Source organism: Sarcophilus harrisii, chromosome 1 (assembly GCF_902635505.1).
Source record: "Sarcophilus harrisii chromosome 1, mSarHar1.11, whole genome shotgun sequence".
In the NCBI taxonomy this organism is placed as follows: Eukaryota; Metazoa; Chordata; class Mammalia; order Dasyuromorphia; family Dasyuridae; genus Sarcophilus; species Sarcophilus harrisii.
In genome coordinates this window covers 346,269,313-346,282,269 of record NC_045426.1, presented here as the reverse complement: position 1 = coordinate 346,282,269, position 12,957 = coordinate 346,269,313, and the positions used below count along the sequence as shown (strand labels likewise).

Below are 12,957 nucleotides of genomic sequence, written 5' to 3'. Positions count from 1 at the left end.
AAAGAACTAATAAACAGAAATATATACAGTATGATTTACATACATACACACACATATTTACATGTTTATATCTAATGGTAATCTTTTCTAGAGCAGAATGAAAAGGGAGGGAGAAAAAAAAATAACAGAACAAAAGAAAGCTTAGAAGGAAACACAAAACAGCAGGGTACCTTTGAAAGTGATATGTAGTATTTATTAAATAGTTTTGGTTTGTGGGGTTTTTTTTTTTTTTTTTTTAAGAAAACAGTGTTTGGGCTTTTGTCCTAAATAGATTTTAAAGAGGGAAAGGGACCTACATGTTCAAAAATGTTTGTAGCAGCCCTTTTTGTAGTGGGAAGAAACTGGAAACTGAGTGTATCTCATCAAGTCATGGCTGAATAAGTTAAGATATATGAATGTTATGGAATATTATTATTCTATAAGAAATAATCAGCAGGATGATATCAGAGAGGCCTTGAGAGACTTACACGAACTGATGCAAAGCAGAAATGAGCAGGAGATCATTATACATGTCAACAAGATTATATGATGCTCAATTCTGATGGACATGGCTCTTTTCAACAGTGAGATGATTTAGGCCAGTTCCACTTGTTCAATCATGAAGAGAGCCATCTACAACCAAAGAGAGGACTAGGGGGACTGAGTGTGGATCACAACATAGCATTTTCATCTTTTTTTGTTGTTGTTTGCTTGCATTTTGTTTTCTTTCACAATTTTTTCCTTTTTGGTCTGATTTTTCTTATGCGGCAAGATAATTATATAAATATATATACATATATTGTATTTAACATATATTTTTACCATATTTAACATATATTGGATTACTTGCCACCTGGGAGAAGAGTGGAGAGGAGGTAGGGGAATTGGGACACAAGGTTTTATAAAGATCAATGTTGAAAAATTGTACATGCAAAATTTTATTTTTGAATATAAATAAATTAATTAATTAAATTAAATAAATATAAAAATAAAATAAAAATAAAAAGTTTTAATTTAAAAAAAGAAAGCATTGTAAAATAGAAATTCATGGTTTTATATTGGATCCTCTTTTTACGTTATGAACATGGAAATATTCCCCTTTTTGTCTTTTTGTATTTAAGTTCAAAATTAAGAAAAAAAATTTAGTAGGAAAAAAAAGAAGTTAATACTACTTCCCCCCCCCATTTAACTGATAGTCTGAATAATTTGAAATTCTAAGAGTATATTTCAATAGATTTTTGTAAAATTAGAGTAAAAATTAATATGGAAAAATGGGACAAAATATTAAAATCTATATTTGAGATAATTGGGAAAATTTTTCCAAAATGTTTACCTTATCATCATAATTTTACTTTTCTTTTGTGTATTAGTTTATGTCATCAGTTATTACATATTCTATATAGTCATATAATTATCTCATTACTGTTAATTTCTTCTATTCTATCATTTAAATAATTAAGAAATTATTTCCCACCTATAATTGGAATACAAATGCTATTCCATTTCCTTAAAATATTTTTAAATGTCCAATTCTTTAACATCTTTGGAATTTACTATGGTAGATGATGTTAATTATGGGTTTAATTTTATTTTTCTCTGTATTGGTATCCAGTTTACCTTGTGTCACTTATTTCATTGTTGTTTGTTTTCTGTTGCATTTTTTTATTTGAGTTGTCACATATTAAACTCTTGTAGTAGTTTGAATATTCATCTACACATCCCCTTTACTTCTAAATATTTTTTCCATATTTTAATCCAGCAGCAGACAGTTTTAAAAATTGTTGAAGTGATTTCTCCCTCATCTGATCCCCCAATATTTTGTTTTTATTTAATTATTTTACTTTATATTTTATTTTATATATATATGCATGCACACACATATGTATATAAATGTAATATAAATTATAACAAGTACAAAAAATATATAATAAGAACTTTATGACATAAGGAAGATCAGGCATATATCTATATCTTCCTTATATCATAAAGTTCTTGAAGAAAATTATATACAATAAGGTCTTAATAAATGTCATTTAACGGGGCAGCTAAGTGGTGCAGTAGATAGAGCACCAGCCCTGAAGTCAGGAGGACCTGACTTCAAATGTGTTCTCAGACACTTTACACTTCCTAGTTCTTCAAATGTGTTCTCAGACACTTCACACTTCCCAGTTCTGTGACTCTGAGCAAGTCATTTAACCCCAGTCGCCTCAGAAAAAAAAATTAAAAAATTAAATAAAATAAATGTCATTTAAATGAATGCATATTTGGATAGTTATTTCTATCTTATAGGTGACTAACTATAGTTAAAAAAATAAAAAGTCTAACTGGGAGGTAGTTAAATTTACATTTCCTGTCCCTCCGCTCCCCAGTAGTCTGGACTAGAAACTGGGCATTAGTATTTTACAATTACACTATTTCTTCTCTTCTTTTTTGACATAGTGGTGGCAACAAGCGTAAACTGAGCACGGGTATTGCCTTGATTGGAGAGCCTTCAGTTGTCTTCCTGGATGAGCCATCCACTGGCATGGACCCTGTAGCTCGGCGCCTGCTCTGGGATACGGTGACTCGAGCCCGTGAGTCTGGCAAGGCCATTGTCATCACCTCCCACAGGTGTGGAGCTCTCACTTTGATACATATAGAAAAAGACCTAGGGGAACTGAAGGGGGTGGTAGGAAGAATATCTGATCGAGGTAGGAGATGGTCTCAAATCCCAAGGGTGGAACACTTAGCATCCACTTTGCTGGTCCTTGGTTCCTCTCTTCTCAAACTGAGGAGTTTGAACTAAATGTCTTCTAAGGCTTCCTTTCAGCCTTCTTTTCTGGTAATATAAACTGCACCAGGGACCAGGATGAGGGGTGAGGATAGGTCTGGGAACATGGATTGGTACAGATCTCCTGTGTGTTCATGGAACTCTTCATGTTAGGTAAAGAGGAAGGATTATAAGAAACTGATTCCACTGGCAGGGGAAAAGGCATGTAGGGATATGTGCTATGGGATGGCTTAATGGTGGGAGGAACTTCTACCAGATTTGGAGATCTGGGCAACTGTTCCTTCCATTTTACACTGTCTTCTCTGCCTCCACTGATTCCCCAGCCTTCACCTAGGGCCTGTATTACCAAACCTGCCCTCTGTAGAGACAGGAACCACAACCGTCACTCTCAGAAAGGATTCTCTAGTCCTTTGTCCATTTAATCCCTTGACTTTCCAGCATGGAAGAATGTGATGCTTTGTGCACCCGATTAACCATGATGGTGAATGGACAGTTCAAGTGCTTGGGCAGCCCACAGCATCTCAAGAGCAAGTTTGGGAGTGGCTACACCCTCTTAGCCAAGGTTAAAAGCGACAGGCAAGAGGGGAAAATGGAGGCCCTGGAGTTGTTCAAGATGTTTATCAACCAGACTTTCCCAGGTAATGTAACCAAAAGCTTCCTTGTAGAACCCCTGGCCAGACATGGGATTCTCAGAAAGCAAGGGGGATGGCACTGAGATTCCTACTAGTTTTGTTTCGGGCCATGTAGATTTTCCCAGATATAATCAATATCTGGTGATTTCTTCAGGTATCTGCAAACTGATTCTTGGGGAATCAAACTTATTTTGCACACCACCCAGCACCTGCTTTCATCTCCCTAAGGAATTAAAACTCACTGCTGTCAGCAACTGAGCAGCCTTGGGAAAAAAATGAATGTGTTACAAAAATGTAATTGCTTAGGGTCTTCCAAAGCCAAAGAGAAAAAAGGGGGTGTTTGAATGCTCTGCTTTTTTATTAACTGCATTCTGGTCATGTGGATAATTGAATTGACTGGAGTTGATAACACAGGGTTGAAAACAACACCTGATGAGAAAGCCTTAGCTCACTGTATCCCTCATGGGAACTGTCTTTTTCCCCTGGCAGGGAGCATCCTAAAGGATGAACACCAAGGAATGGTCCATTACCACCTGCCCAGTAAGGACCTCAGCTGGGCAAAGGTATGTATGGAACGGCTTCCCAATGTTAGGTTATAGTGATGCTGCCTCCAGCAAGAGACACCAGCAAGAGACCTGGTCTTTGGGAATCTGAAAAGATGGTAAAGCTCAGTCTCCTCCTTTCCTGAGCAGTTAGTTTGTTCTCTCTCTGAAACTTACCATGGCAACACCCATTGAGATTTGTTAGCCTGAATTCTCCCAGATGATCAGGTTCCTTTTAAATTAAGAGTACAGTTATGTGCTTAGCATTTACTTGACCCAAAAGCATTTATTTCCCAGGGAATCCTAAAGACAGTGTCTGGGTGGGGGAGAATTCCCATCGTGTCCAGAGTCCCAGGGTTTAGGAAGTTGGGCCACCCTCTCCTTGGTTTTCCATTGTGGTGCTGATGATGTGGTAAGGCCTTCCTTGGCCTCTCTTCCCGGCTGGAGGCCTCCGCAGTGACTCTGTGTTCTCCCAAAGGTGTTTGGCATCTTGGAGAAGGCCAAAGAGAAGTACGGATTGGATGACTATTCCGTCAGCCAAGTCTCCCTGGAACAAGTCTTCATGAGCTTTGCCCATTTACAGTCTTCAGCAGAAGAACGATGAATGGGGGCACCCACCACGAAGTTGGTTTTTGGGGGTGCTTATCAGATGGCTGTTACACAAGCACGTGATGACCTCCCACCATTCTTTATCCTGCACCTTTATGTTTAGTTGTTTTTGTATGTTATGGATATGACAACTCAGTATCCATAACAGACTTTAAATATTGCTCTCAAACCAGAGATGATGAGCATGTTCTGGACAGAATAGGACCTTGCTCACGGTGAATTTACTTCTGAATGTAGTTGTTTAGGGCAACTCTGAGCCCTACACACTAAGCCAAAATCCACAGCAGAGAAGGCCTCTAAGCACTGTATCAAGGAGTAAAGAATTCAGGGAAGGAAAGAACAGTGCTAATCCTCACACTGGTCATTTGGAAGACCCCAAGATCATTTGCCTCTCTAGGAATCAGTGGCCACCAGCCTAAAGAAAATGATACATCATTGGAGTCTAGGAGTAAGGTGTGAAAACAGGGAATTCTGCTTGATGTTCTCCAAAACGACCTGAAACTGTGACCCTGATTCCAATTAAACAAAATACAAATTTGGGCATACATGTACCACTTTTTCCAGGATGGTGGCCTCTAATTCTTGCTTTATGTCCTAGGTGAATTAGTTTACCATTCACTTATTGCGTTGGGGGCCCATTTGTGGCAGGAGATGGTGCTTACCCCTCTGTGGTTTTTTCATCACCAATCCCTGCATGCCCCCACAGTGTGTTCATGTGCACGTGTGTGATACTGTCCCTGTGTCACATTAATCATGGTGAACAAAATATTTCAGTCTTTATAAACATAGCATACTGATTGGAGGTGCAGGGGGTGGTCAGAATCTTATGCTATAATGCCCACATCTTCAGGTCAGTGTTCAGTTCTGGGTGGTACCACTTCTGTGGGATGATAACCAACTAGAGTTTGTCGAGAGGGGGACTTGCAAAAAAGCAAATGAACATAGGCATGGTTTGAAAATTATATTTGCAGTCCCCTAATGAAAGAGCATTCTTGATAAACCCTGTTTACTTTTATTGTTATTTTCCTACAAAGGTGCTACTGCCTACCAGAGGCTTTGAGCCTTCAATGTAACACATGCGCCTTGAACTTATTAAAAAAAAATACCTACAAGCCACAAAAAATATTAAAAATGTGCATTTATTAAAAAAAAGTTATCATGTTGTAAGCTCTTTTGTGCCCCACTTGTCTTGTCCTGGGTGTTTCTACAATATCCCATGTGTCTAGTCCCAATTTTACAAATGTGCACTAGCTGAAAAAAATGGGAAATGTTGAAGCTAAAGATTTTAAGGGTTGCTGTGGCCACTTGTTCCTCTTATAGAGATTAAACTTATTCTTTTTACTTTTAAGGTAGACCAAGTCTAATGGGTAAAAAAATACAAGCAGTTTCAGCTTAATGTAAGGTAAAACCTATTCCACAATGTAAGCTTCCCCAAAGTTATTTAAAGGCTAGCTGACTATCAGTAGGATTGTAATGAGAACTGTGGCACTGGATGGAAACTAGGATCTTTTAAAGTTCCTTCCAACTCCGATTATAAGGTTGAATCACTTTCATCTGTTATAAGTCATCAACATCCCTTTGGGGTTTAACTGAACAGAACAATTGGCCCTATACAGACATCATTAAGTTCATCCCATCTTGAGGCTTTTCTGTGACAGCAGCCAGTAGAGAAATGGCATTCCCCTTTTAGCACTTTTTACCCCAGTCCCTTTGTTTATACTGTTCAACTGCAGAAGTAAAATGCAAATTCTTTCCCTCCCCAATCAAAAAGGACATGAATGGTGAGAAATTTCTAAAATCTATTAAGGGAGGGAACCTCTAAGAAAACAGCCAATATACAAGCTCTAAGAAAACAGCCAATATACAAGCTAATCTATTTCAGAGGGAAGGATTTAATCTACTTAAACTCAGACATTTTCCCTTTTCTGACCTTCACATTACACATAATACCAGCTGCACCCCTCCCATTCTTAGCCACCATGATCATGATTGGGTAAAACACAGGTCAGGATTGTAGAATTGGGCAGAATCCAAGTTTCTAACCCCTCTTGGGTTTAAAAAAAAAAAAAAAAGTATCATTTTCTGTGCTTCAAAGTGGGACAAAAAACACTACAAATTTCATTCATGGATATTTAGTAAAAAGACAAACCTCAATCAATAATCTTGAGACTGTGCCCTCTTTGCTGCTCCTGCACTTTTTTTCTTTAAGAACTATCACCCCTTTTAATTAATAATAAAGGAACCAGGCCGATAAGCCATAGGCCAGGTGAACAAAACTAAGTAAAGGAGGAAACACTACAAGAAACCTTTTAATGGAAGTTCAGCCAGGAGTAGAACACTGATGTGGTACTCTAGCTAGCTGGTAACAGCTCTATTCTGTGTGTGAGAAAGAGGCTTACCAGCTTCAAGACACCATCCAAATTGCCTATGGCAAACAGACTCTTCTTAGCTTCCTTCTGTCTTCCTCCTGGCATGATGCGCCATGGGCTTAGGGACTGTGAATTTATTGGCATAGGGACTCGTGATTGAGAAAACCCTTGCTTGTCAATGCAGTTCAGTGCTTTCTCTGCAATTTCAGAATCCTAGAACATCGTTTAGAGCCCTGCCTTGCCCAGGATCATCACCAATGTGTGTCAAGAGCAAGATCTGAACAGAGGTCTTCCTACATTCAAGGCGGCACTTTTCACTAGGCCCAGTTGCTTAAATTCTGGTTTGCAATCCCATGTGAGTTCTTGTAGTTGAAGGTGGGGATCACCTTAATGATGACTATCAGTAAATGATTGATAAACCTATTTTATATACTCCTATCAGGGTCATGTAAAAATTTCTCAGGTGAAAAGGGGTCATGAATAGAAAATGCTGAATCGCCACCCTCTATCCCACTGACTGACAAATTGGGCCCCTATCAGTTTGGTTTGTATGAGTCTGTTCCCAGGTGACATTTCCCTACAGGACTGAGCCACAATATTGGGTGGGATTGCCAAAGTGAGAGAGCACCACAGACCCATTAGTGATGAAGTACAGTTATGACACAGACGCAAAATGAAGACAATACACAACAAGACTGTGCTCACTTAACTATTTAATGACATAGATATGGTTTCCAGAGTTGAAAACCTGGGGAGACTACACTGTCTTTTTGTCTCCTAGTTTCTACTTTCATAATGACGATAAATGCATTACGACAGCAAAGCACTTCCTGAGTCTTACTGGACCCTATTCCTGTCTAGGCTGCTTGGCAGACTGTTTTATGTGCATAAAAGCCAGCTGTCTGCCCCTCTTCCAACCAAAAATAACAATCTCTTCAGGGAGGCAGAAGTCTAGAATGAGATCCTACTTACCCATTAAACTTGTCCAAGACAGAATATATTTATGTCACATGAAAACTGTCAATGCCTGATGGAATAGCCTGACATTTCTCCCTTTCAATGATCCTTGCTGGTCTTAGTATCATATAGCTACTGTTCCCCAACCACCAACTATGTTCTTAATCCTGGCCCCACACTGTGCTCTAAGCCTTGGAATGTGCTTAGTAGTCACCAGAAAAACACATGAACCATCCCCTATCTTGAAGAAACACCGAGTCCTTCACTCCTCTAGAACAGCATATGAAGATAAAAGAAACTCAGAGTTTAAGCCCCAGGGAAGAAAAAAAGTCATAAAGGGTCATCTACTCCCAAATCCCAGGCTTATTTATAATGAAACCACCCCCACTCCCATCACCCTCCATAGACCCTGATGAAGCCAGGCAGAACTTGCTGGGGAAGGTGCTGACACAGGAAAAGGATGTGGGGGCTATATAGCTTGTGTGGTGCACAAAGACATAAGGGCTGGGGGAAGGAGGGAAGTGTTTCCTGCCCAAACCCCACTTCAGTGAAGGCTGTCTTCAGCTGAGACAGTAGCAGGACACAAATTCCTTCTTCCTCAAAGCTAAAGGAATGCCACACCTATATAAGGGTATTGGGTCAAAGAAGTTCCACCTTAAATTGGTGGAAATTAGGTCCCTCAAGAATCCCAGGGTTCCCAAAATCCTGGCTTTCCCTGATCCCAGGGCCCTGACTCCAGGCAGGCCCCTTGAGCTGCTGCAGAGTCCCCAGCACTTGCTGCTGCCAGCGCTGCTGCTGCTCCTGTTGCCGTTCTAGCCGGCTCTGCTGATTGATCAGCACTTGGAGCACCTGCAAAACCTGCTCAACAGCCCCCTGCACTGCGTCCAGCTTCTCAGCCAGGCCCTGGGCACCGGCCCAGGGCAGACGGGTCTGGGTGCTCATATCCTGAACCTGTGGAAAGAAAAGTTGGGTGTGAGGCTCCAGGACAAGAGGAATAAAGAGAGCTCTCCAACCCTCCCACACTCCAAAAGAGGCTGAAAGCAACTCCAAACGTGGGTATGTGGGTATGTGGCCCCTGAGGTTTTCTAATTCAACACATATTTAAAACACAAACATCCACCATAACTTATCCAACGAGGAGACATCCAACCTCTATTTTAAGACCTCTAAGAATGGGGAATCTAATCACTCTTTAGGTAGCACTCACTTTTAAAAAGCTGGTTAGGAAGTCTTTTTTTCCCCCCTTAGATTAAGTTACTTTCTGCCTAGCTTCTACTCTTTAGTCAGAATTGAAACTTGTGGGAATAAGGGGAAGAACAGTGTGGAAAAGAGGAGTCGATCCTTGTCTGGATGTTGGAGAATGGAAGTGTTACATAGAGAAAAAAGGGCAATTAATTAGGGCTAAAAAAGAGTTTTGGTTTTCCCTAAAAAGAGAGGAAATAAATGCTTTAAAAAGAAAACTTGCCTCCCCCCAAAAAAAGAAAATGAAAAAGAGCCTCAGAAGCAATTAGGGGAGAAATCACCCAGTAAGAATCAGAAAACAGCATGTTGGTGAAGGGACACTAAGACAATAATAAGATGCCTTCTATTGTCTGTCTTCAGACCTGTATCTAAGACATAAAAGAAACTTTCCCAAGTCTTCTCAAAATAAATGACTCTCCACTTGTGGTGAATAATAAAACCAACAAATGATCTTCACAGAAGAAACCCCAAAGTCTCTGCAATGATTAGTCTTGAGCAAGAAACTAAAAGATTACAGGGGCACTGGTTCTGTTTTCTTCACTGTTATACAGTTGAACACAAGGGATGCCCAAGGAAAGATTAATTTAGGAAATTAACACTAAGAAGGTGAAATCTGAGAATAGGATTTGGACTTCTGGACCATTGTTTAAAATGTGAAGATGATTGTCAGTTAAAGGCTTGTAAGAAAAATTGCCAAGTGTGAAAAATCTTATCAAAAAAGCTTTAATAGATCAGGGAGAAAACTGCCTATGTATAATCATCTCTTAACTACCTTAGCAGAATCAGGAATGAGAAATGATCAAGCTCTAAATTCAGGGAAAACTGTCTACCAATTAGAGCTTGCCAAAAATGTCCCAAAACCCCAAATGGAGCCATAAACAGTCAGACACAAATGAAAATGACTAAGTAACAAACATGGAATAGACTGCTTCAGGAATTGGTGGACTTCACATACTTTGAAGGTTTTCCAGTAGAGGCTGAATGAATCTATCTGTGCTGGTCATGTTATCTTGGAGATGCCTATCATGTATGGGTTGGACTACAAGGATATCCTTTCCAATTCTCAAATTCTTATAATTGTCTTCTTGGACCAAGCAACACAAACCAAATCTTTCCTTCACAAATTAGCTCTCCAATACCTGAGGGCAATCATTATTCCCTGTTCTAAGTAAACTTCCAAACTAACATCTTCAGTTCTTTCAATTTCTCCATAGCAACTTTCCCCTTGCCCAATATGCTCATGTGTCCTATTATCAAACTTTTCTCCCTACAACCTGCAACCCATCTTTTCCCTTTCACCTGCCAAACTTTTCAAGAAATTCATCCATGAAATATGTTTAAAATGATTGTACATGTATAACCTATTGACCTTGCTATCTTGGGGAAGGGGGAGAGAGGGAGAAAATTTTGGAACTCAAATCTTGGGAAAAGGAATGTTGAAAACTATCTTTACATGTAATTGAAAAAATAAAATACTATTGAAAAGTTAAAAAAAAAAAAAAAAAAAGATTCTTCCATGTATGTTGCTTTACCTACCTCTTTATCCCTTCCATTTCTTTATCTACTCACATGTGGGCTGGAGTCCTTAAGATTTGGAAGGCCAGGGTTGGGCCCAGGAGATTGTACTCCTACTAGGAGAGGGAGAGAAGAGGAGCTAGTGCCCCTCTGCATGCTCTGGATAGTGGCCTGTGGAAGAAGCAATCAGTGTCATCCTTGAGTCCCTTCCCGATTTGAGATGGAAGAAAGACTGAGGGGGGAGGGGAGAATACAATACAACCCCTGGTTAAAAGAGCACATACCTGCTCGTCAAAACAGAATATTTCCACACATTCCTGCCTCCCCAGATGGGAGCAAGCCTTGGAGGTTAGCTGAAGGTTTAGGATTATATTGAAGGCTCTACTACCTCTTCTCATATAAATTTCGTTAGACCTGGAATGACCTTCTGGGGGGAGGGGGAGTGTCTATCTCTACCACCCTCTCTACACGCGTTTCACAGGCAAGACAATTAAAGCCAGTTACAAAATTATTTTGCAAGGTTACGTAACTACTTCAACTCTACAAATGAAACTAAGGCACAAATCATGGCCACTTTCCCCCCCTTTTTGCCCTCCCATCAAATCTATATTCAGATGCCCTATTCCTTACTTTCTTGTGGAGGAAGATGGCTCTGTCCACAATCTTCTTCTTGACAATGAGGGCAGAGCTCCGCCCCCGACTCAATGGATGAGGGGAAGCCGGCTGGCTCCCTGGACCAGGAGCTCCTAGTCCAATACCAGCATCATCTGTAAGTAAAGCAAAAAGAGCAGCTACAGAGGCAGGTGGAGCCCAGTCTCCAGAATCTAATGCCATGCTTTCTACTTGGGAATCCAGTCTCCCAGAACTAACAGGCAGACCAAATGAAGGAATAAATGAGTGTTTATTTCCCCAGAAAAAACAGGAGCTATTCTTCAAAGATAAGTCAAGAATGGTTAGAACACTGCCTAGAAATCCATGAGCAACGGCAAAGCTGGGGAAGTAATGACATAAAAAAACTCCTGTCCTGCATAGTGATCCATGAAGGAAGTAAGATTAAGATTTGGGGGGGGGGGGGGGAGGGAAGGAGGGAAAAAGCCCTATTAATACTGCTTGTCACTGATGTTGAATGACAGAAAGAACACCACAACATTCAAGTTCTTCCCCTGCCTTCCACCTACCCCAAGAAATCAGATTACAGGGAGCCCAGGGCAGCTTGAGAACCATAAGCTCTTAAACTGAAGAAGTGCCCTAGGATCACCTAGTCCACACTACTGGTTGGATAGATAAGAAAACTGAAGATCAAAGAGGGAAAGTGATCTGCCCAAAGGGGAACTCAGCAGAACCAGTCCTCAAGCCAAGATCTTGACCTCCAAACCAAAGTTCTATGTAACACTAGATGCCTTCCTGGAAGAGAGGACAGTGACTCAAGAACAGCTCTCTGCCTGAGATCCAGAGCAGAATAGAGGATGCCTGCTCAGCAGACTCCCAGTATCAAAGGACCACTGTTTTCTCCTAAACACTTACTGCCTTGTAACCTAAGCAGTGTCAGGCAAAGAAAACTTCCCTGACTTATCATACCCGCCCCACAACTACGTACTAGGTAAGGGAAACAGCCAACACATAATGCTGGGTGGAAGAGGGAGAAGGGGAAAATAATACCACAGTGACTTTTCCCAAAAGATATAGCAGAGTTCTTAGAGTAGATTAATCTGAGAGGGCTACCCACTTCCAGAAAGTCAGAAGTCTAATGGACACAATCTCCTGCTAGGCACAGTATGGCCCTTACTGGACATAACCACTAAAACAGGACCATAAGGTCTGGGAAAGTTATTGTTAACAGATGTCTGGGGAGCCTCACCAGAACAAGAATCTTTGGGATGAGCTCCACCGTCCTGACACAGAGATGCCACGTTGATGATCTTAATGCCCTCTTTGCCATCCCAGTTCTGATCCACTCCAGGCTCTCCCCGAGGGCCAACTGGCTGGCCTTCCAAGGACTCTTTTGGTTCCACCTCACCTTCCTGCAACAAGTCCCAGAGCTGTTCATCCTCCCAACCAGCCCTACTGAGTGCCAGCCGACGGCTGTTTTGGTCCCTGGGAGGGAGAGGATGGTTGCTGCCAGGCAAGGGACTGGGCTCCACATTATTTCGCTTCAAGAAGAGATAAATAGCCTGGGGGGTCACACGGATATTGTCAAGCTCCAGAACCTTCTTGATTTTGCGAAAACTCAGCCCTGCTTTCCGAAGCTCCACAATTCTCTTCTTGGCATATTCATCTAGGCGACCCATGACCCTGGCCTGCTGGAGCTTAAGTACATCCAGGGTCTCACTCCTGAGGAGTCC

At 40.9% G+C, this 12,957-nt stretch overlaps 2 protein-coding genes across 4 annotated transcripts in view; one reads left to right on the top strand and one right to left on the bottom strand.

The window, feature by feature from the left end:
* The window catches only part of ABCA3 (ATP binding cassette subfamily A member 3), a 110,026-nt gene extending 104,391 nt beyond the window's left edge, over positions 1 to 5,635 (top strand). For all 3 annotated transcript variants that reach the window (XM_031945869.1, XM_031945870.1, XM_031945871.1), the window contains 4 exons: positions 2,419 to 2,589; positions 3,188 to 3,387; positions 3,871 to 3,944; positions 4,402 to 5,635. In XM_031945869.1, the coding sequence (XP_031801729.1) occupies positions 2,419 to 2,589; positions 3,188 to 3,387; positions 3,871 to 3,944; positions 4,402 to 4,527 (571 nt within the window). In that variant the 3' untranslated portion in view covers positions 4,528 to 5,635. The remainder of the gene's footprint in view (positions 1 to 2,418; positions 2,590 to 3,187; positions 3,388 to 3,870; positions 3,945 to 4,401) is intronic.
* Positions 5,636 to 7,597: 1,962 nt separating this feature from the next.
* On the bottom strand, positions 7,598 to 12,924 carry LOC100927487. Its single transcript, XM_031945872.1, has 4 exons — positions 12,474 to 12,924; positions 11,246 to 11,382; positions 10,670 to 10,786; positions 7,598 to 8,809 (listed from the first exon to the last, which is right to left on the bottom strand). The coding sequence occupies exons 1-4, from the start codon at positions 12,901 to 12,903 to the stop codon at positions 8,498 to 8,500; spliced, it is 996 nt and encodes a 331-aa protein (XP_031801732.1). The 5' UTR covers positions 12,904 to 12,924; the 3' UTR covers positions 7,598 to 8,497.
* Positions 12,925 to 12,957: the final 33 nt, after the last annotated feature.

What these genes read in the sequence shown, in the direction of transcription:
- LOC100927487 (XM_031945872.1), bottom strand. Translation starts at nt 12,903, where the DNA reads ATGGGTCGCCTAGATGAATATGCCAAGAAGAGAATTGTGGAGCTTCGG. An exon ending in TCCCAAAGATTCTTGTTCTG is followed by an intron (nt 11,383 to 12,473) that starts GTGAGGCTCCCC and finishes CTTTACTTACAG; the next exon opens with ATGATGCTGGTATTGGACTA. An exon ending in CCATCTTCCTCCACAAGAAA is followed by an intron (nt 10,787 to 11,245) that starts GTAAGGAATAGG and finishes CTTCTTCCACAG; the next exon opens with GCCACTATCCAGAGCATGCA.